This window comes from Elgaria multicarinata, chromosome 18 (genome assembly GCF_023053635.1).
Source record: "Elgaria multicarinata webbii isolate HBS135686 ecotype San Diego chromosome 18, rElgMul1.1.pri, whole genome shotgun sequence".
NCBI lineage: Eukaryota > Metazoa > Chordata > Lepidosauria > Squamata > Anguidae > Elgaria > Elgaria multicarinata.
Window position 1 is genome coordinate 19223171 of NC_086188.1, and position 22272 is coordinate 19245442.

Here is a 22272-nt window from a genome sequence, read left to right on the forward strand (position 1 = left end):
CCACTCCTGGAGTTGCTGAAGAGCTCGTGGAGAGCCAACCGTAAGATCTCGGACTCCAGGTCCCTGGCAAACGCAGGTCCAGTTTGGCTGGTAGGAGAAAAGGGAAAGTAATCAGTTCTAGTGAGGGAGGAAAGGGCAGGTGTTCAGGGCCATATCTGGTCACCATGCAATGTGGATTTCCTCCTCTGGAAGGAGGAGATTGGATCACGGGACTTTCCCAGCGATCCAACCTGGAAATCTCTGCCTTGGCTCCAGTTTGTAAGCAAGAGCAACCTCGAAAGAGAATAGGGAAGGTGGGGAAGAGAAAAGGCCTAAACCTCCCACCATTCCCCAGCCAGAACAGATCCTGTAAGCCACTGTAATACCTCAGACAGTAGATCGCCTTCAGGGCGCTAACAAGGATGTTGGATGGGAGAGTTACCCCAGGCTGGGTCTCCATGGCCACCTGGGAGAGGGCAACAGAGAAAAGGGAAAAGGGGAAAAGATGACAGTCAAAGCCTTCTCAAGCCCCAGGTTGGAGATTCAGGGCTCCTCACCCACCCTTCACACTGGATTGCAGGGGCTGCATCTCACTCACCGCTATTGCCTTTGTTAAGTCGTCTTTGGAGCAGGGCAGCTCCAGCTCCCAGCCCCTGCTCCTCCAGGTGGCCAATGAAGTGGCGATGAAGGCCTGGAGAAAGGTCACCTTCTCCAGGCTATCAAACTTCTAGAAAATTGGAAGAATCAGGCTGTTAATTATGGAAAGACAATTCTGGGCCTTCATGTCAGGGCAGAAAACAAAAGCCCCAATTCAGGTTTTGGTGATAGGTATTTGCTCAGTTGTGCTGAAATCGGTTTATAGAGAAACAGAAGGAGAGTCGGAAATCCCCCAATTAGCTCCGAAAGCTGTTGAGCGGAGATTTATTATTTATTTATTTATTACACTTATCTACCGCTCCCATAGCCAGGGCTCTCTGGGCGGTTTACAGAAACCGCCCAGATCCCTGCAACAAAGAGCCCTTTCTTGGACCTTGGGGAAAAGCAGCTCCTCCATGCTGCCATGTGTAGGAGAAGCTCTCCGAGAACCCAGGAACTGCCTTTCTGGATTCCCCCTGCAGCAAAGAGTAGTGGGCCTGGTCCTAGGCTCGAGGTGGGCGGCACCTGTGCAGAAGGATCTGGAAACCCAGGGTTTTGTGTTAAGGGTGGCGAGGAAGGGGGTAGCTGTACCTTTTCTCCAGCCTGAACATCTTCTACGAAACGTTTTACGATATCGTGCCGTTTGGCCAGTTCTTCGTCTGTTACGGCAGCAGGCAAACAGGTGGTTGAATCCATTGCGACTGTGGATATAATAGAGGGAGAAGTCAGGGCAGATGGCAGGAGGAATGAGTGAGTCCTTCCCTCTTCAAAAGGCAGGCTGCTGCCTCCCGCTCAGGCCTTTGGAGCACAGACCTGCCTCCTCCTTCCACCAGCCCTTCCCCTGAGCTGTGGGCGTCACCTCACCTGAACCCTCTGATGCGGCCTTCTGGTCCACCGCCAGGGCCTCCAGCCTCCGGAGCAGGGAGCTCAGGTCCAGGGCCTTCCTCTGCTCCAGAGGTTTCAGCCCCAGCGGATGGACGCTGGACTTCCGGCAGCAGCGCCACCAGCAGGGCCTTGGGGGTGCTGCAGGTGATGCACACCCCCTGGCGGACCTGCTCCCCTCTGCCTTGGCTGGCTGGACCTTGGCAGGCCAGAAGGCAGCTCGCAGCTTCCGCAGCCTAAAAGAGAGAAGGGGGAAAGTGAGGAAGGGGGCATGCAGTTCCTTCTCGCTCCATACAATGCAGTCAGCTGAGGCCACTGAAAATCTCCGTGACTGACCTGTATTTGGTGGCACAAGCATCTTGGGGAGAGAGGTTTTGACCGTTTAGAATGATGGCCGTTTTGCATCTAGGGCTCCCTCTCTCCCAGGGGAAGTTCTTCCTCCCACCCAGCTTGACTCACAAAACACTAAACCAGAGCCGTATCTACACTACAGCTTTAAAACAGTTTATAATGGGTTTGACAGCTGTTCGGGCCCAGGACACACTACATATCCTGTTTTCAAAACGTTTTCAAATTGTTATATCCTGCTTGGTGTAGGTTTCTAGTCCCATAACTAAACGTTGATTCTTCCCTGCAAGTAATGCTGCTCATTCTCTTTCATGTGTTGGGTGTCTTTTGTCCATCTTTTGTCCTGTTTCCAAGCTGTTGATTCTTAGAAGTATGCCAGTATTTTTGCCCTTACCAAGGCCCAGGGAGCAGGGGCCAATAGAGTTCTTGAGAGAACCCATTCCTTGAGGCGGGAACAGTGCAGGAGAAAACATTTCCACATGTGGCCGGCACACGGGCCTCTGTGGTTAATGCCACCCTCCGAAAGGGCCTCTCCTGCAGACCGTATTCCCCAAGCAGCTTCACTGTAAGACAAGTGGCCCAGACAGATGGCAGAAGTCCAGGTATTTTGAACTTTAACTCCCAGAAGCCCCTGCCAGCACAGCTAATGGTCAAGAATGCTTAGAGTTGAAGTCCCAAATATCTGGAGTTCTTTTTTCCTACCCCTGCCTCAAATCCCTAATCCAAATCCTTTGCGAGCTCATGTTCCTCGGAGGAATTGTGGGACGTTGAAAGGGTGGATAGTCTCAGCCGCCCACTGCTACCACCACAGCCAAGTTAGCCCACCAAGGGCCATGAATACGGGAGGGGAGCTCAACATGTATAACTACTTCAGAAAGAATTTTCCATTATATTTTCTCTCTTTCATGAGGTTTCTAAGACTTCTTTCAAAAAAGTTTTATTTGAGGTTCATTATTGGCTGGAGCCAGACTCTGTCATACTTAGTGTATACCCATTGAAATCAATTTGACTAGTTATGACAAATCAGTGTGATGTAATGGTTAGAGTGTTGGACTGGGACTCAGGAGATCTGGGTTCGAGTCTCCACTCAGCCAAGAAATGCACTGGGTGACTTTGGGCCAGTGTTGACTGCAAGCTTAAACAGCGGGCAAGTAGCGTGCTAAAACCTGAGCAAACAGCTGTGTGTGTTTGGGGAAGGAGGTTTCTGACATCTGGGCACCTCTTACTAGAAAACCTTTTCAAATAGCTTTTTGGTTTCAGTCTACAGTATGGAGGGGGCAGAGGTCCCTTGAGGGCATGCCCCCTGAGCTTTGCAGCTAGTTTCTGCCTCTTCCAAGCTCCTTGCCTGGGCTTTTTAGGGGGGTTAGGAGCACTCTTCGAATACCTGAAAGCTAGGATCTCTTCTCAATCACCCCAGAGTGCAGGACACAGACGAATGGGCTCAATTTACAGGAAGCCGGATTCCGGCTGGTCATCAGGAAAAACGTCCTGACCGTTAGAGCAGTACGACAATGCATCCAGTTCCCTAGGGAGGTCGTGGCCTCTCCCACCCTAGAGGCTTTCAAGAGGCAGCAGGACAGCTATCTCTCAGGGATGCTTTAGGGAAGATTCCTGCATTGAGCAGGGGGTTGGACTCGATAGCCTTATAGGCCCCTTCCAACTCTACTACTCTATGATTCTATGACCATGTAAGAAGCAATCTCTATTGCTTCCTGGAAATAAAGATTTCTTTAACATGATTGGTTTTGAGTCAGTGACTGGCCAAAGTCACCCAATGTGTTTCATATCTGAGTGGGGACTTGAACCCAGTCCAACACTCCAATCATTACATCGTACTGGTTAGTCATAAATAGAATCCCAGCACCATCCTGCATCAGCCGCAGGAGTCCTGAAACAGAGCCAAGGAAAGCCCCTCTATCTATCTATCTATCTATCTATCTATCTATCTATCTCTATAATCTTAACCTGGCAATGAAAGAAAAGTGAGAGTCCCCCTAGGTTTCTGAACCATCACATTTAGTACGAGAAGCAGAATATAAAAAATGTTACTCACATCTTTATGGATTCAATGTTTCTTTGGACACCCTCGCTGTCCCTCCCACTAACTAACTCTAATAATATAAATAAATAATAAATAAATATGAATAAATAAATAAATAAATATGAATAAATATAATATTAAATGTAATAATATAGATAAATATATAATAAACAATAAATATATAAATAATATAAATAAATAATAAATAAATAATATAAATAAATAAATATGAATAAATAAATAAATAAATATGAATAAATATAATATTAAATGTAATAATATAAATAAATATATAATAAACAATAAATATATAAATAATATAAATAAATAATAAATAAATAATATAAATAAATAAATATGAATAAATAAATAAATAAATATGAAAAAATATAATATTAAATGTAATAATATAAATAAATATATAATAAACAATAAATATATATATAATATAAATAAATATAAATAAATAAATAACTATGAATAAATATAAATAAATATAAATAAATAAATAATGAAAATAATAACAAAACTCTCCACTAGCTCTCTCCAATTCTCCAACTCCCTCTAACTCACTAACTCCCTCTCTCTCTCTATCTCCTCACAACCCACAAAGACCGCTTCCCCCAGAGGCCTCCTGAAGGCCTTCCAGCTGGGGGCCGTGTCACAATGGAAGACATGCCATGGTTACTTAGCAACCTTGCTCAGCCATGGGCATTGGTCCTCTCAGTACTGGGTTTTTTGAGGGTATGGCCTATGATTTCACAAGTGTGCCCCGTATTTGGTCAGCCTCCTTAGCCAGGTCTGTTTTTTGGCCACCCAAGTCCTGTCCCTCTCTTCCAAGAAGATGGGTTGCCCTGCAGACTGCTGAATGCATGGGCTCTGAGGGAGCTTCACCAAGTGAAACCGTCCAACCAGCCAAGGAGCAGCCTGGGTGCCTTCCTTGCAGGGGAGATGGCCATGTGGCTGATGGCACTAACCTGACTATTATGGGATTAAATGTATAACTGCTTCCTTAGAGGTTTTACATTTAGGACCTCTTAATAATATTATTGGCTGCAACAAGACTCTGTCTTTGTACTCCTGCCTCCTAGTTTCTTTCAGTCCTTCCAAACTATCATCAAGCATCAAGCCGAAAATAAATATCACTATTCCGTTCCGTACATAATCTTTCTTTAGTGAATTCACTTGCTTTATCGTTCCTGTTGTCTCTAGGGCTGGTGCCCATGTCATGCTTATGAGATTACTTAAAACACTGCCTTCATTCTTATCAAGCTGCTCACATGTTTTGATCAGCAAGAGAGGCCTTCTCCTTTGCCCACCTGGAAGAGGACTTAGTTGGGTGACCACATGTGAGAGGGCCATCTCTGCAGTGGCCCCACATCTCTGGAATGAGTTGCCATCTGCAGTGCTCCATGTTCCATCATCACAGGCTTTTCAGAAGTCTTTGGAAACGGATGCTTTTGCTCTAGCCTTCGCCTGATATGATGATTGTGTCTGCTGTTTTTATTATTATTATTATTATTATTGCTGTTTCTTTTGTTGGTTCTTTTTGCTCTTTTTGTTGCCTTATTGTGGAATTTGGAGGATGTCAGTGAGCATGAGGCTGGCTTCAACGTACATTTTGAATTCTAACTCAGTAAATAATAGCTTCATAAATTCTCAAAGCCAACAAAGTGACATCTCACCATGGTCCTCTGAGCTCCGTATCATGTGTTATAGTCCATGGTCCACAGGTAGCATCCAGAGATCAAAGCCCAAGAGCACAGACCACAGAGTGGCTTTTTCTCTCTTCCTTGTTTTTCCTCTTCTGGTTGGAAAATGTGACGACTGGGCCCTAGAGCCCATTTTATTGCTGTTCAAAGTCCTTTTCAACAACCAGAAGGGGAACAACACCTCCTGAGTGAGCTCTCAGGCTCTCAGCAGGCAGCAGTGCCAAGGGGGAGGCCAACATGGCCCATCCATCAGCCAGAGAAGGAGCACTTGAAACGGGCTCGTTTCTCCTCCCTCCCTCTCTCCCAGCCAGAAAGGACATTGGCTGCAGCTGAGAGTTTCCCCCTGGGATGGAAGGAGCATAGGATTGCAGTCTAACTTCCTGGCAGGCGTGATGGGTGTGAGAGTCAAATAAGGCATAATGTGATAGCAGGGTGACCCTATGGAAAGGAGGACAGGGCTCCTGGATCTTTAACAGTTGCATAGAAAAGGGAATTTCAGCAGGTGTCATTTGTATATATGGAGAACCTGGTGAAATCCCCTCTTCATCACCACAGTTAAAGCTGCAGGAGCTATCCTAGAGTGACCAGATTTAAAAGAGGGCAGGGCCCCTGCAGCTTTAACTGTGGTGATGAAGAGGGAATTTCACCAGATTCCAAATGACACCTGCTGAAATTTCCTTTTCAATACAACTGTTAAAGATAGAAGAACCCTGTCCTCCTTTTCACATGGTCACCCTATGTGATAGGAAAGTGGTCAGGGTTTTTTTTAATAGATAGATTGCACTTGTAACAGCTCTGTAGCCAGTAGACAATGGTGCCATTAGGGTAGGACTTTGGGTCAACGTCCAGGGCTCCATTCAAGAGAATTTAGAGGGTCCCCAAAAACAGCACAGCTGGATCACTGCATTTTGAAACAAGCAAAGTAAAACACATTATCACAAATACACAAGAGTGGCAAAGACCTAACTGCACCAGTGGCCGTTCGATATGAGTGTTTCTGCATGCGTGTGGAAGAGCTCTCTTTAATTTCAGGGGGGCTGGATGCCATGTGGAGGGTAGGAGGCCTTGTAGAGAAGGAAGCTGAACCCTAAGATCAGATCATCCATGTCCAAGACTATTCTCTCTCTCTCAACACCAAGTGCTGGGATCAATGAAGGAGACTTGTGGGCTTTGCGGATGTGTTGGACTACAACTCCCCCCCCCCAAACCCCAGCCAGATGTGTTTATTTTATTTTATTTATTTATTATTGCATTTATATCCCACCTTTTTTCCCTCCAAGGAATCCAAGGTGGTGTACATAACCCTCCTCCTTTCCAGTTCATCCTCACAACAACAACCCTGTGAGGTGGATTGGGCTGAGAGTCTGTGACTGGCCCAAAGTCACCCATTGGGTTTCCACGGCCAAATGGGTACTAGAACCCGGTTCTCCCGACTCCCAGTCCAACACTTTAGCCGCTACACCACACTGGCTGTAGTGTAGTTGTGGTCCAACACTGTGTTGGACTACAACTCCCAGAAACCCCCCCCCCAGCTAACACATCTGTCAGGCACCAGGTACTGCCTTCTGCCCACACTGCACATTGACTTAAACACAGCTCTTGGCTTCCTGGGGTGGGGTGGGGTGTTTCGCAGCTGGCGAGGGGATTCTGGGACTTGTTCAGCCCATCTGGCGGGCACCAGGTTGGAGAAAGCTGCCTTGGAGCCGAACTCAACGTTGCAGGAAAAGCCCCTTGGGTGTTTGGTTTTGGGGGGGGCGGGTGTTTAGCTCTCCTCTCAGCTGCTCTGGGGCACGGAAGAGAAGCTCCCGTCCGCACCACCGACGGCGTCGAAAACGAAGCGCCGAAGCCCGCGTCGCCTGTTGCCTTTCCAAATATAGCACGTGCGCCTCTCGCCAAGAGGGGGGAGGAGGAGGAGGAGGTGCGCGGTCGGTCGGTCGGTCGGGTTGCACCCCCCCCATTCGCGTCCGTCCATCCATCCTCCGCCGCCTCCCTCTCCCTCGGTGTTGGGAATCTGGGCCGTCGACCTGGAATTGCGGAGGGGTGGCGGTGGGAGGGAGGAGGAGGAGGAGGGCAGCGCAGAAAGCGGTCCGCCAGCGGCGCGGGCTTTCCATAGCAACCCAGCCTCGAACCCCCCCCCTCTTCCTCCCCCTCCCGAACCAGCTTGGTTTCCCCCGCTTTAGTGTTTGGTGGGGGACGACGACTGGGCTGCAATCTTCTGAGGCCACAGCTAGACCTAAGGTTTATCCTGGGATCTTCCAGGGTTCGCCCCTGCCTGAGCACTGGATCCCCTGTGTGTCACCTAGATGAACAGGTTTGACCCCTGGACGATCCAGGGATAAACCGTAGGTCTAGCTATGGCCTTGGTTTTCTCTGCTCCTTCCCTCCAAATATGCTGTACTGCTTTAAAGCGCTTTATAACAGTTTTGACAACTGTTGGGGCCCAGGACACACTGCATATACAGGTTTCAAAACGTTTTCAAAGTGCTTTAAAGCGCTTTAAAAGCAGTAGTGTAGATCCCCGCTAAGAGGAAGTTTGGTGGGATGACATGTTGGGGCGGGGGGGGGAGGGCGGAAGAGAACGGAGGGATTTAAATTTCCAGTCCGGAAGGGGTTAATTAGGGTGACCCTATGGAAAGGAGGACACGGCTCCTGGATCTTGAACAGTTGCATAGGAAAGGGAATTTCAGCAGGTGTCAGTTCCTTTGCATGCAGCACCTGGTGAAATTCCCCCTTTCATCATAACAGTTAAAGTTGCAGGCGCTATACTAGAGTGACCAGATACAAAAAGAGGGCAGGGCTCTTGCAGCTTTAACTGTTGTGATGAAGCGGGAATGTCACCAGGTGCTGCATTGCATAACAATGACAGCTGCTGAAATTCCCTTTCCTATACAACTCTTTATGCCGCCCTGAGGTCGTAATGATACAGGGCGGGATATAAATGTTTTAAATAAATAAATAAATAAAGAGACAGGAGCCCTCTCCTCCTTTCATAGGGTCACCCTAGGTAGGGGTACATTAAAGGATGGTGGGAGGCGGCCCTCTCTTGGTGAAGGGTAGAGATGTCCGTCGCTGGAAAATCCGGTTCTGTTTTGGCTCGACAGTTCCGTGGTGTGTACGACTCACTTTGCATCTGTGAGCCGAGCTGGGGGCAGTTCCCCAAACTCTAGAAACTATTTTTTCATATACATTTAGAGGGGGTTTCCTTGAAGTTGTGCAAATTTCTGAGCAACTTGCACAAATTTGGCCACTGTTTGTGCAAATTGGGGCATAATTTGTGCAAACTGCTCAGAAATTTGCACAAATTTCCAGAGCTCCCCACCCTCAAATACGTAGAATTCCTGGAAAATCCACAAAACGCAGCAGGAACCCAAATGACATCCAGGGGGGCATGTCTAATAAAACTCAAACCCCCCGCAAAAAAACCCCACCCCAGATTTCTCTGACATTCCCTAGTGGAAGGTAGTGGAAGGTGAGCTGCCAGACAGGCTACTGTATATGTTCTTTACTGTATATGTTCAGGTGTTCTGAACTTGACAGGGCTCCTCTTTGCGTGTCCCATTCACTTGCACCCATGGCTGTTGTGGAACTGTTTTTTTTTAAAAAAAAAAATTAATCATTTTATTTGCAACGGAACAATAACAACGACAACAAGAACTTCAGCAACAAAAAAGCAAAAAAAAAAAAAAAAGGGGGGGAAGGAATGGAGAAATGATGTCATAAAATGTATCAATATACAGTAATCATTAACATCTCCCTTCATATGGGGGACGGGGGCGGGGAGAGAGAGAGAGAAACATAAAGTGGGGGGGAGAGGAGATTTAACGCTTCCATTGCAAATATATATATTAATATAAGTGGTCCATATATCTAAATAAGCATCCATACGATATTGATGGTTGTAGCAGATACACTCAAATCTAGCAAAAGCAGTCCTTGGAGTGACTGGTGGTGGGTGTGTTCCCGTCCCAAGCTTGGAGTATAAGTCTCTTTGCAGCTGCAAGGACTCTCAGTGTCCATGTTTGCTCTCCATCTCTAAATCCCCACATCAGAGGGATGTCATTCAAAAGCGTGTGTACATCCACTATTTTCACAGATTTTTCAAGAGCGTAATTTATACCAGCAATAACTTCCAAGCAAAATGATGCCACCCTGGGACATGCTGACATCATATGCCTCCACAAGTGATGAAGGATTTGAACTCATGTCTTCAGATCTAGACAGCACTAGATCTAGACTGTTGCTAGAATGGATCCCCGTTTGAGATCTAATTCAGGACTGAATGCTGGATTGTCCCATGATGTGGAAAATACCTTACGATGCCTCTAGAATTGGTTGGCGGTGGGGGAGACATTAGGCCTGTTCAGACAACACGCAAAGCCATGGCTAGGCTGCTAATCCTTTTGCAGCAAAGGATTAGTGAGCATATTTAAAACATGATTATGCAGCCACCATGGTTAGGAATGGTTCACACAACATGCTAATTCATGGTTCACACAACACGCTAAACCGTGATGTTTACCTCAAAATGCTTAACCACCCTGGCTTAGTGTGTTGTCTGAACAGGGTCATTCTCTTCCAGTTATAACCCTCCCATGTTCTTCCACTGCTTTTTCCATCTTTTTCCCCCTACCATAAGAGGAAAAGGCAGAATAACTGCACAATGCCTTTTGATTAGAAAAGATACTGATATATTTTTCAATAGAAATACGCAAGAAGTAACAGCTCCACTCCACTCTGAACTGGTCAAATGTCACTTCAAAGACTTTGTCCAGTTCTGGACACCACACTTTAAAATTAATTGGAGCGAGTTCAGAAAAGGACAACAAAGATGATCAGGTGACTAGAAACTAAGTCCTTTTAGGGAAGATTGAAGGAGCTTTGAGAAGACTGAGAGGGGATATGATAGTGTTTTTCAAGTACAGGGTGGGTGGTTCTCAGAAGAGGGCTGTAACCTGATCTCTGTCATTGAGTAAGACATGAAATAACGGGCTTAAGTTACAGGAATGCAGATTTTGGTTGAACATCAGGAAAACACCGTAACGCTCAGAGCAGTCAGACAATGTAACCAACTGCCTTGGGAGGTGGTGGGCTTTCCATTGCTACAGGTATTCCAGCAAAGACTGAGCAGCCATCTGTCAGGGATGTTCAAACTAGATTCCTGCACTGGGCAGGGGATTGGACTCAATAGACTCAGTGGACCCGTCTAACTCTATGTTCTGTGATTGGTAATCCTCTGGTTTTGAAGCAGTGAATGTCATGGCCCAGTGGGGACTAGAACCCTGATCTCCTGAGTCCCAGTCCAAGACTAACTGCTACAGACCACACTGGCTCTCCGCCTCTGCAACAGATGGAGTAAGGGTCATGTGTCCATCACTTCTAGGATGCTAGGGAGACTTCAGCCTTCTGGTGTTTCCTACTAGTGCTGAATATGAGCCAACAGTGTGACATGGCTGCAAGAAAGGCAAATGCCATTTTGGGCTGCATTAATAGAAGTATAGCTTCCAAATTGCGTGAGGTACTGGTTCCTCTCCATTCAGCCCTGGTTAGGCCTCATCTAGAGTATTGCTTCCAATTCTGGGCTCCACAATTCAAGAAGGATGCAGACAAGCTGGAGTGTGTTCAGAGGAGGGCAACCAGGATGATCAGGGGTCTGGAAACAAAGCCCTATGAAGAGAGACTGAAAGAACTGGGCATGTTTAGCCTGGAGAAGAGGAGATTGAGGGGAGACATGATAGCACTCTTCAAATCCTTAAAAGGTTGTCACACAGAGGAGGGCCAGGATCTCTTCTCGATCCTCCCAGAGTGCAGGACACGGAATAACGGGCTGAAGTTACAGGAAGCCAGATTGCGGCTGGACTTAGGAAAAACTTCCTGACTGTTAGAGCAGTATGACAATGGAACCAGTTCCCTAGGGAGTTTGTGGTCTCTCCCACACTAGAGGCCTTCAAGAGGCAGCTGGACAACCATCTGTCAGGAATGCTTTAGGGTGGATTCCTGCATTGAGCAGGGGGTTGGACTCGATGGCCTTGTAGGCCCCTTCCAACTCTGCTATTCTATGATTCTATGAAACCTATATGCACCAGTTGCTGGGGGACATGGGTGGGAGGGTGGTGTTGCACCGGGTCCTGGTTGTGGGTTCCTGGTTGGCAGCTGGTTGGCCACTGTGGCCTGTTCAGATGAGCGTATTTGAACCGTGGTTATGTGGCCACCATAGTTAGGAATGGTTCACACAACACGCTGAGCCATAACGTTTCCCTCAAAATGCTTAACCACTGTAGCTTAGCATGTCATCTGGACAGGGTCTGTGTGAACAGAGTGCTGGACATTTACAATACCTTTTTTTTGTGTTATACATTTCCTCTCATTTTATTTATTATTTATTAGGGACATTTGTCTACTGCTGAATATAATAAAATCTCTTAGCAGTTGCAGCAAGTGGTTAGTGAGCGTGTTTAAACCATTATTATGTAGTAAAACACAGCGGCATAATTCATTTTCTTACAGCCCTGCGTGAACCCGTGTGTTTTCAGGAGGTATTTAAAAGATGTAACATTTTCTGCCTCTTGAACTGCATGAGGGAGGGTCTTCCAGAGGCAATGTGCGGCGGCCACCTTAGGACAAGCTGCCCTAATATGAGGGGAGACATGATAGCACGCTTCAAATACTGGAAAGGTTGTCACACAGAGGAGGGCCAGGAACTCTTCTCATTCCTCCCAAAGTGCAGGACATGGAATAATGGGCTCAACTTACAGGAAGCCAGATTCTGGCTGGACATCAGGAAAAACCTCCTGACTGTTAGAGCAGTACGACAATGGAACTAGTTACCTAGGGAGGTTGTGGGCTCTCCCACACCTAGAGGCCTTCAAGAGGCAGCTGGCAGCCATCTGCCAGGTATGCTTTCTTCTTCTGCCCTGATGCTAAATGCACTGACTTGGGAATAAGCCCCATTTTCTTGTAGAAATGGATAATATATATTTAAAGTAAAAGAAATCACAACCCAACAAATAAAAAAAGCATCTGTAACCATGTAAACGCCCAGCTGGCTGCCTCTCAAGTGTATATATATTCGAGGAGGAGGAGGAGGAGGAGGAAGGAGAAGGAGGGAAGATAAGGAGAGAGGAGGAGGAAGAAAAAGGAAGATGAGGAGAGAGGAGGAGGAGGAGGAAGAAGAATAAGGAATATGAGGAGGAGGAGGAGGAGGAGGAGGAGGAGGAAGGAGAGAGGAGGAGGAGGAGCAGCAGGAGGAGGAGGAGATGCTGCAGTGAGCAGCATTACCCCAGGTGGGCCTGGGGCATTCCTATGCAAGCCCAGATGCTCCATGACCCCCGGGGGCCTCTGGGATGCACAGTAATTTACCGGAGGCCAGAAAATTAAGGCAGGCATAAGCAAATAGGGAGCATGGAGTGCTGTATTTGGGGAGGGGGAGTAGCTCAGTGACAGAGCCCCTGCTTTGCATCCAAAAGGGTCATAGAATCATGGAACCATAGAATAGCAGAGTTGGAAGGGGCCTACAAGGCCATCAAGTCCAACCCCCTGCTCAAGGCAGGAATCCACCCTAAAGCATCCCTGACAGATGGTTGTCCAGCTGCCTCTTGAATGTGTCTAGTGTGGGAGAGGCCACAACCTCCCTAGGTAACTGATTCAATTGTCGCACTGCTCTAACAGTCAGGAAGTTTTTCCTGATGTCCAGCTGGAATCTGGCTTCCTTTAACTTGAGCCCGTTATTCCATGTCCTGCACTCTGGGGGGATCGAGAAGAGATCCTGGCCCTCCTCTGTGTGACAACCTTTTAAGTATTTGAAGAGTGCTATCATGTCTCCCCTCAATCTTCTCTTCTCCAGGCTAAACATGCCCAATTCTTTCAGTCTCTCTTCGTAGGGCTTTGTTTCCAGACCCCTGATCATCCTGGTTGCCCTCCTCTGAACACGCTACAGCTTGTCTGCATCCTTCTTGAATTGTGGAGCCCAGAACTGGACGCAATACTCTAGATGAGGCCTAACCAGGGCCTAATAGAGAGGAACCAGTACCTCCCGTGATTTGGAAGCTAAACTTCTATTAATGCAGCCCAAAACAGCATTTGCCTTTCTCGCAGCCATATCGCACTGTTGGCTCATATTCAGCTTGTGATCTACAACAATTCCAAGATCCTTCTCGTTTGTAGTATTGCTGAGCCAAGTAGCCCAGGTCCAGATTCATTCTCCCACATCTCCGGAAAGGGCAGGAAAAACCCCTCCTGCCAGAAACCCTGGAGAGCGGCTGCCAGCCAGTGTCGACAATACTGAGCTGAACGGACGAAGAAACGGACTCGGTTTAAGGCAGCTTACGTTCCTATGGAAAGGGAAAGGAAAGGAACCTCTCGTGCAAGCACTGAGTCATTACTGACTCTTGGAGGGACGCCAGCTTTCGCTGACGTTTTCTTGGCAGGCCTTATAGCGGGGTGGTTTGCCGTTGCCTTCCCCAGCCGTTATTACCTTTCCCCCAGCTAACTGGGTACTCATTTTACCGACCTCAGGAGGATGGAAGGCTGAGTCGACCTGAGCCGGCTGCCTGAAACCAGCTTCCGCTGGGATCGAACTCAGGCCGTGGGGAGAGTTTCAGCTGCAGAAACTGCTGCTTTACCGCTCTGCGCCACACGAGGCTACTTTACGTTCCTATGAGCATGTGCAAAATGCGTGTGTAAAGAAGGGATACAGGTTTGGTGGGGCGACAAGGGGCTCTGATTCTCCAAGCCCCATCGCAGCACAGACATTTTGGGGTTCTGTTTGAGGGATGTGTCTACAGTTTTCATCCTACTCAAAACGTCATTTTGCAGTTGTACGGTGTTCATGATGCATACCTCTTAAACGCAGGGGCCTCCCACACACAGCATGTTGGTGCATAGATAGGCATCTGGTTCAGATTTGTATCTTCTAATGGGTGGAGATAGACGCCCACAACTCGCAGTCCTGAGACTGTGGGCTCCCATCCAAAAGTGTAACCAGCCAGAGAGCACCCAGCCCTTTGGGGTTGACTGGGAACCTTCACAGTTCTTGTTCACACCCATCTGTTCTCCCTTGCACCGGAGGCCAAAAATTATTTCCCTAAAATCAGATGAAACATGGAGGCTAAAGATCACCGGCTTCTAGGCTCCGTTGGCTGGTCTTCCGTGAACAATCTAAAATGCAGCAAGGCGCCAGGGCCGATGCTACCATAGAGGCGGCTCAGGCGACTGCCTAGGGAGCCAAAGCTAAGAGGGGCGCCGGGCGCAGCACTCACCTGCGTTGGCTGTGAGCTTTGCCGGCCCGAAGATTCAGCTGGGCCTGGGTGGGCAAGATGGCGCCCCGCGCCCGCCCAGCTGAAACAAAGCCCGGGACGCTGGGGTGGGGGTGGGGTGGCTCCATGTTCGGACTTCCGGAACGCACCCAGAAGAGAGAGAGAGAGAGAGAACGTATGGGTGAATGAGGTGCATGAGGTCTTTCGAGTGAATGCATGTGTTCATGCGTGTGTTTGTTTGGAGTGAGTGATGCTGAGTGTGTGTGTGTGTGCGTGTGAGTTGGGGGGGGATGATTTGGAGGTGATATTCCTATTAAATAATGCATTTTAGACCCACAGACGTTCCTTTCCAATTTGTTTGCTATAATTGGCATGACGTATTTTTTGCACTTTAAAATAAATTTAGCAGTTTCAAGTTTTGTGCTTCTTATTTTTTCCAGGAAACATACGTTCTTAAAAATCAAAGTTGGCATTTTTTGGGGTGTGTGTGTGTGTGTGTGTGTGTGTGTGTGTGTGTGTGTGTGTGAAAGTAGCTCACCTTGCCTAGGGCGCAAAATAGTCTGGCACCGGCCCTGCAAGGCGCTAGAACGTGCAGGGTAGAAGGAGACAAACTCACCTTTGTGTGAAGGCTAAAGAGCTGTATGATTAGAGGCCTGAGAGTTCAGGTTCAGGCAGGAGACAAGGCGGATCTAGAAATACGAGGACTGGAACTCATCAGCAGTGAAGTTAGGGTTGGACCTAAAGGCCAAAGTCCAGGGCCCTACAGGCCAGAGGACCACCAAATTGCCGGCCAGAGGGCCAGGGGATGTGGGCAGCAGAAAACACGTCCAGTTTCATGAGCATGTGGAGGCCCACTGACGCTCATGCTGCCTGCTGTAGCATCCTCTCTCTCCCCCTCTCCCTCAAAAATATTTAATATCTTTTGCTTATTCCCAAGTAATAGTATCAGAGCAACAGAAGCAAAGCTCCATTTCCTCCCTGTTGACAGGATGGTGCTATGATCTGGGAATATAAAATGTGAAACTACTTTATGTTCGGGGTATTTTTTGCTTTAATCAGGGTAGACAAGCGGTATTTTTTGCTTTTTGTTGTTGCTGTATCAGGAAAGTACCAGTAGTTGTAAACATGGATGGCAGTGGAGGGAGGGAACAAGAGAAATGTGACTTGCCTGCTTCACAACTGAAATAATACAGCAATGCAATTAAATGCGGGCTTAAGGGGTCCATCATACCTACTTTTCCCCCAGGTACGATCCGCAGTTTTCACCTCCATTTATTTATTTATTTATTTATTTATTTATTCATTCATTACATTTCTATACCGTCCAATAGCCGAAGCTCTCTGGGCGGTTCACAAAAATTAAAACCATGAAAAGCATAATAAAACAACCCAACAGTCTAAAAACACAAATACAAAATACAATATAAAAAGCGCGTCAAGCGCTGGTCCCTTTCACATGCCTTCCTCGTATCGCCATTGTAGTGGGGGTTTTTTGGGCGGCAAACCAGCCAATAATTTTTGCTGCCACCCCACGAAATACCGCAGGGTTACAGGAGTGCAGTAGACAGGAGCACAAAAATGCCCTCCAAAGTTGCCCACCCCTGGAGTAGATAAATCCAGCTGGGCAGTTCTTACATCCTTAAACATCCACACTTGTCAATGATTTCTTAGTGGCCCATCAAATTTGTTTGACAAATGCCGAGAACCCAGCACAGTGGTTAGAACACGGGCTTTGTATGCAGTCAGTTCCCAGCATATTCATCTATGTTGTTTCTGATGAGGTCTCCAAGACGAAGACTTGACCAAGGAAGACAGACCAGCAGTGTGGCTCGCCATAAGGCTGCTTCCTATGCCCCAGCCAGCACAGAAATGTTTGATTTTGCTAACATCCTGGGAGAGCAAAGAACTGCAAGTAATTAAGATGTCAGACTGCAGTCTGACAGATGAAACAAAACGTGGTTACAAGACAGCTTTGGGAAAGGCTGGAATCCACTGCCAAACTTTCCAAATAAAAAGATTCTGGGTGGCTTCGGCTAAAACCAGCCAGCTGCCACTCAGCAACTCCCTCCTCCCTTTGGGGTGTGTTCCATTGCGTCGGCAGAGCACAGCCCTGTGCGTGCAGGCAAAGTCTGTTCCGAAGAGCCAGCTCAAAATGTGACTACAGAGCCTACCGGCCCCCATGAACTGGGCTGCCCTCACTCTTTCGGGCCTGGAAGGCAGGCCACATTAGACCCGCTGAGCTTCTACCATTTTCTTTCCCATAGTCATTCGTTAATCTTTGATGGGCAGTAGCCCAAGGCAGTATGCCAGGGGTCTGGGACTCCCAATAGCCACCACAAGGAAATGCACAGGCCAGAGAACCATCCCTCGGCAGCAGAACAAGGTGAGATCAGAGAACTGCTGGAGTTTGGCAAGCGAGAAGTGGAGACAGAAATAAAGAAAAAGACTGGGTCCAGACAACACGATAACCAATGTTTTAAACCCACCATTGGTTATCGTGTTGTGGAGGGAGTTTTTTTAACCAACGGTTGGTTATTTGACCAAAATAACGAACGCAAATAACCAGCGCTGTGCAGAGTTGGCTATTTGGACCACCATTGGTTATTGTGTTGTGTGGAGGGCACCGTGGGTTATTTCACCAGCCAGTCACAAGACAAGAGCACTCAAAGTGGCAGCTGTTGCTCTAGTCCAGCTGGCAGGATAGATTGTCAGCAGCAATGGCTGATGGGATACTGGTGGGAGGACTCAGTGAGAAAAGGCGGTGGATGAATGAGTCAACTCAGCGTGGACTAATAGTCAACTCAACGCTGATCCTGATCCACACCGTGGTTGGTTATTATCACGTCGTGTGGGGAGTACCCCTTAGGTAAAGAACTGTCAAGTTATTACCCCACTGTTGGCTATTGTGTTGTCTGAACGCAGCCACTACCAAGACAGCAGCAACTCTCTTCTCAGGAGGAGGGGAGGGAAAGTCCGGAAGAAGGGCTGGACACCCATAAACAGAGAAGAGGTTGTATGTAGTACATCCTTTAGAGCAGTTATCTTCAGTCTTTTAGACCCAGGACCCACTTTTAACCGAAACATGACTTAGGCGAAATCCACCCCCACGTACCTTTATGATGGTAGTGTTGCTGCTGTGGCTCAATCCCTTAAAGGAAGCCTTGAGCCACCAGTTGAAAATCAATTATTTTAGAAGCTACTGTGTGACCTGGACTCAAGAGTTTAAGCGGACGCTCCAAACTTCCACCATCAAAACTTTATGAGCAATGCTTGATTTTCAAAATTGCAAAGGTCTGATCGGATACTGCTTTTTTTATACCTGGAAAGTTGCATCAGTGTACTCAAACAAGTGAGGGTGCAATACAGAGGGAGTCAAGATGCAGGCTTAAAGCACTACGTCTGACAGCGCAGTCCCATATTTGTCTACTGAGAAGGCTTACTCCCAGGTAAATGTGTATAGGACTGCAGCCTTAACCCACTGTCCTCTCAAGGTGGTTGGCTTCCTTTAATCTTTTGTCTAAATTTGAAATACTCCCCGGTGAAATGCAAATGTTGATTTCAAGTTATGTCCATATTCTGAATTACAAACATGCTACACTTTTGTCACATTCGCATTTATCTGATCAATCATTAAAAATTGGAAGGCCAGACAGGAACGTCACATTTCTTTTAAAAAGGAAGCCAGATTTCTGAGAATTTTGGAGCTCATATATTGTTTAGCTTGGGCAAATACTTAAGAATGAAGGTCATGAGCCAAGTAACAACGGAACTTCTTTTTCCTCAACTTGCAGGACCCCAGCGCCCCATAGCTAACTGTTTTTGAAACACAGGAGTCACAAAAGCAGTGTGCGATGTAGTATGAAGGTCAGTTGTGGGAAGGGAATAGCTGAGAATTCCACAGGTACAAGCCCTTTTTGTGAATTCTGGCCAAAGAGGAGTTATTTCACTATATTCTAGAGAAAAGCTCGGCCAAGTTGGAAGGCCCATAAATAATTGCATCACCTACAACCCCCTATTCCCCATCCTCACCGCAGCCAGGCCCTTCTGAGGAAATCCAGGTCATGAACAAGAAGTTAGTTCAGACAATTCACATGGAAAAATCATGAATGATTTTATTACACTAGTGAAAGTTATTTGTGACAAGGAAGTTAACTGAAATGTTCCATTCAACAGGTAAAATTCTTCGTATGCCAGCGAGCTTCTCCAACAGCTGGAACACGGCTGAGCGAGATCCAAGTGAGACAGGAACTCAGCCGCGAAGGAAAAAACGCTGCTACAGGAAATTAAACAGGGGAGCGCTGAAAAGAAGGCTAGCAAAGGCATCGCGCTAGTGGCGTTATGAGTATAACACGAGCTGCTGAAATCAACATGCAATCAGTTCAAAGTTTCTACAGCGACTGCAAGGGCAACTTTCTGAGACTACGGGATACGAGCAAACGTCCAAAGAGCAGCACCAGTGAAAACCCCGTGCTGAAGCTGCTCAGGAGCTGGTGGGTTCTTGCAGCGGGTCTTGCATCACTGCGCATGACAGCCAAAGGGCTTTCACTTCTTCCGGCCTCCTCTTTCTTTGAGCGCCAAGTGGATCACTGACCCGCTTGTCATATTGTAGTAAGCCAGAGAGTTGGAATCCTTGATGAAGATGCCCTGTAACACAACGACAGCGTCTCAATAGTTCCCATCGCAAAGCTAACTTAGCAAGGAAAAGGACATGCGCAGAAGCAGAAGCGCGCTGCTTCGGAAGAAAATCTGGGCCTCGGGTTTCAAGATCTAAGGCAGACAGGCAAGTCAAGGAATTTGCTATGAGGCTTGGAAAAGCCAAGAGAAAAGGTACAGTTCAGGGATATTAGCCCCACCACAGTGAAGAGATGGAAGGCTATTCCCACAGGCACACAGGAGGAAGAGTGACGTGACAATTCCACAAGTGCACTGCGGCATTTCAGCAAGTGGAAAGGCAGCATTTGAAGGATCAACAGGACCACTCACTCACCTCATACTGGAGCTTTTGTTTCCCGGCAGGCATTCCGGTGGCCTCATGAATCTTCACCTTAATAACAGACACCTAAGAACCAGAAGAAACACACACACACACCTTCAGAAAAAGGGCCACTGCACAAGGGACAGAAGCAACATTATGCTGGGGAAACGTTGCACCACAGAGTAAAAAAGGGGGGAAATGGTATTTGAACAAGGATGATCAGGGGTCTGGAAACAAAGCCCTATGAAGAGAGACTGAAAGAACTGGGCAGGTTTAGCCTGGAGAAGAGAAGATTGAGGGGAGACATGAGAGCACTCTTCCAATACTTAAAAGGTTGTCACACAGAGAAGGGTCAGGATCTCTTCTCGATCCTCCCAGAGCGCAGGACATGGAATAACGGGCTCAAGTTAAAGGAAGCCGGATTCCAGCTGGATATCAGGAAAAATTTCCTGTTAGAACAGCACGACAATGGAGCCAGTTACCTAGAGATGATGTGGGCTCTCCCACCCTAGAGGCCTTCAAGAGGCAGCTGGACAACCATCTGTCAGGAATGCTTTAGGGTGGATTCCTGCATTGAGCAGGGGGTTGGACTCGGTGGCCTTATAGGCCCCTTCCAACTCTGCTACTCTATGATTCTATGATAATACAGCCTTCCCCAAGATATTGCTGGGGGATACTGTAAGTTGCAGTCCAACACATCTGGAAGGCACCAGCTTGGAGAAGGCTGTTTTAATGCAATGGCCAGTTAAGCAAAGTTCATGCAAGTGAACTTGGGGAATTTATTTATTTATTTATTTCATTTATATACCACCCAATAGCTGAAGCTCTCTGGGCAGTTCACAAAAATTAAAACCATGAATTCAACTGTATTTTGTCAGAATACCATTTAAAAAAAAAAAAAGAGGAAGGCAAACCATTCCAATTCTGCTTTTCTTAAGAGAACAAAAATCCATGGACCAAACAGCAGCCAGATGTTTCCCCAATTAAAAGAGCATTCCAAAGTGCTTTACACTGTTTCTAGCTACCACATAGGGAAAGCCTAGCAAAGAGCTTCAGGTGCGCAGTTTATTAGCACTACAGCAACGGGCAGGAATAGCCAGCCAGTTACATCCGCCTTGTGGCCAGATATTTTACATCACGGCATGGAAAAAGGTCTGCCGGTTTGACAGAAAAATGCTGTGTGAGACATAAAACCATGCTTTAATGGCACCTCTTTTATTGAACATATCCATTTGCATCTTTACAAAATTACATGCATTTCAAGTGCTGCCTAACTAAGAAGACCTTATTGATAGATGGTCCTGGCTTTATTAATGAAGCCTGGCCTCTCGAGATGGGGCTGAGTTACTCTTCTGGCCTCGAGATAGCTGTCTGAAGACGAGAACAGCCCTTGAGAATCTAGAAATTGGCCACCTGTTGCTTAAGGTAAGCCTGGGGCACATACCTGGTCAGGGAGTGGGAGGGTGAACACCAGCACCTGGCCATTCAACTTCCATTCCGTCTTGTCCTGCATGTTGGGAACTTGGACTTTGACTGTGACTGGACCCTAAGGGAATCAACACAGTGGTGGGGGTGCACACAGGGGGGGGGGGAAAGCAAATTAATGAGAAACACACAAGGAAGCCTAAATGCAACAAGAGCCCTTTGCTTTTCCCTAGAAGAGTATTTTATTGGCTTCCATCCTTCAAAGGCCCTTTCCCTGTAAACCTGCCTATTCAAATCGCATGCAGGGAATTTACGGTTTGCAACAGAACTGAATCTGAATGCAAAGGGACACCGAACATCACCAGCTTCTGTGAAACGGAAAGATACCTTCGACGTACAGCAAACCCTGAAAGTTTCTCCTGAGACAGTCTGAAATCCCAGGCTAGTTTGTAACTGTGCACCTTGTTTCTGCGCAGGAACTCTTCCTCTGGCATGAGGCTGTCTTCCGACTTCAATTTCTTAGAGGCTGGCTCGTCGTCCATGGGAGGTGGAGGGTGAACAGGAGGCATAGGGGCTGGAGCACTGACTTGGGCTACAGGAGGAGCTGGAACAAATGCTGAAGCAATGGAAAATATTAGTCTTGCAAGAAAAACACGAATGGCATTTTTAGGGAGCAGGCTCAGCACAGACCCAAAAGCAGCAGGTGTCAAATGTAGAAAATGCCCAAGTGGTGCAGCATCACCCTTTCTGCCTGAAACCTTGTTTGCAGCACCTGAGAGTAGGGCTGTGCGCCACTTCGCTTCGGTTCTTAGAACCGACAGCGGAGTGGCCTGATTCGCCTCCGACAAAGGCGGACACAGATCAGGTCAGGGGAGCTGCAGATCGAGACGAAGCGGATCAAGACGAAGCGGATCCTTCGCCTCGATCCGGAGTGCCGAAAAAAAGTTAAGTGTGGTGAGAGGGGGGCTTACCTGGCGGCGGCGCAGTCCGTGCGGCGACGGTGGCAGAGCCAGGTAAGTGGGC

At 47.4% G+C, this 22272-nt stretch overlaps 1 protein-coding gene across 1 annotated transcript in view; it reads right to left on the reverse strand.

Moving 5' to 3' along the window:
* Positions 1-18939: 18939 nt before the first annotated feature.
* SF3A1 (splicing factor 3a subunit 1) overlaps positions 18940-22272 on the reverse strand; it is a 418137-nt gene continuing 414804 nt past the window's right edge. Inside the window, exons 15-18 of the mRNA XM_063144268.1 lie at positions 21711-21865; positions 21269-21370; positions 19837-19908; positions 18940-19493 (exon numbers count right to left, since the gene is read on the reverse strand). Of these exons, the coding sequence (XP_063000338.1) occupies positions 19392-19493; positions 19837-19908; positions 21269-21370; positions 21711-21865 (431 nt within the window). The 3' untranslated portion in view covers positions 18940-19391. The remainder of the gene's footprint in view (positions 19494-19836; positions 19909-21268; positions 21371-21710; positions 21866-22272) is intronic.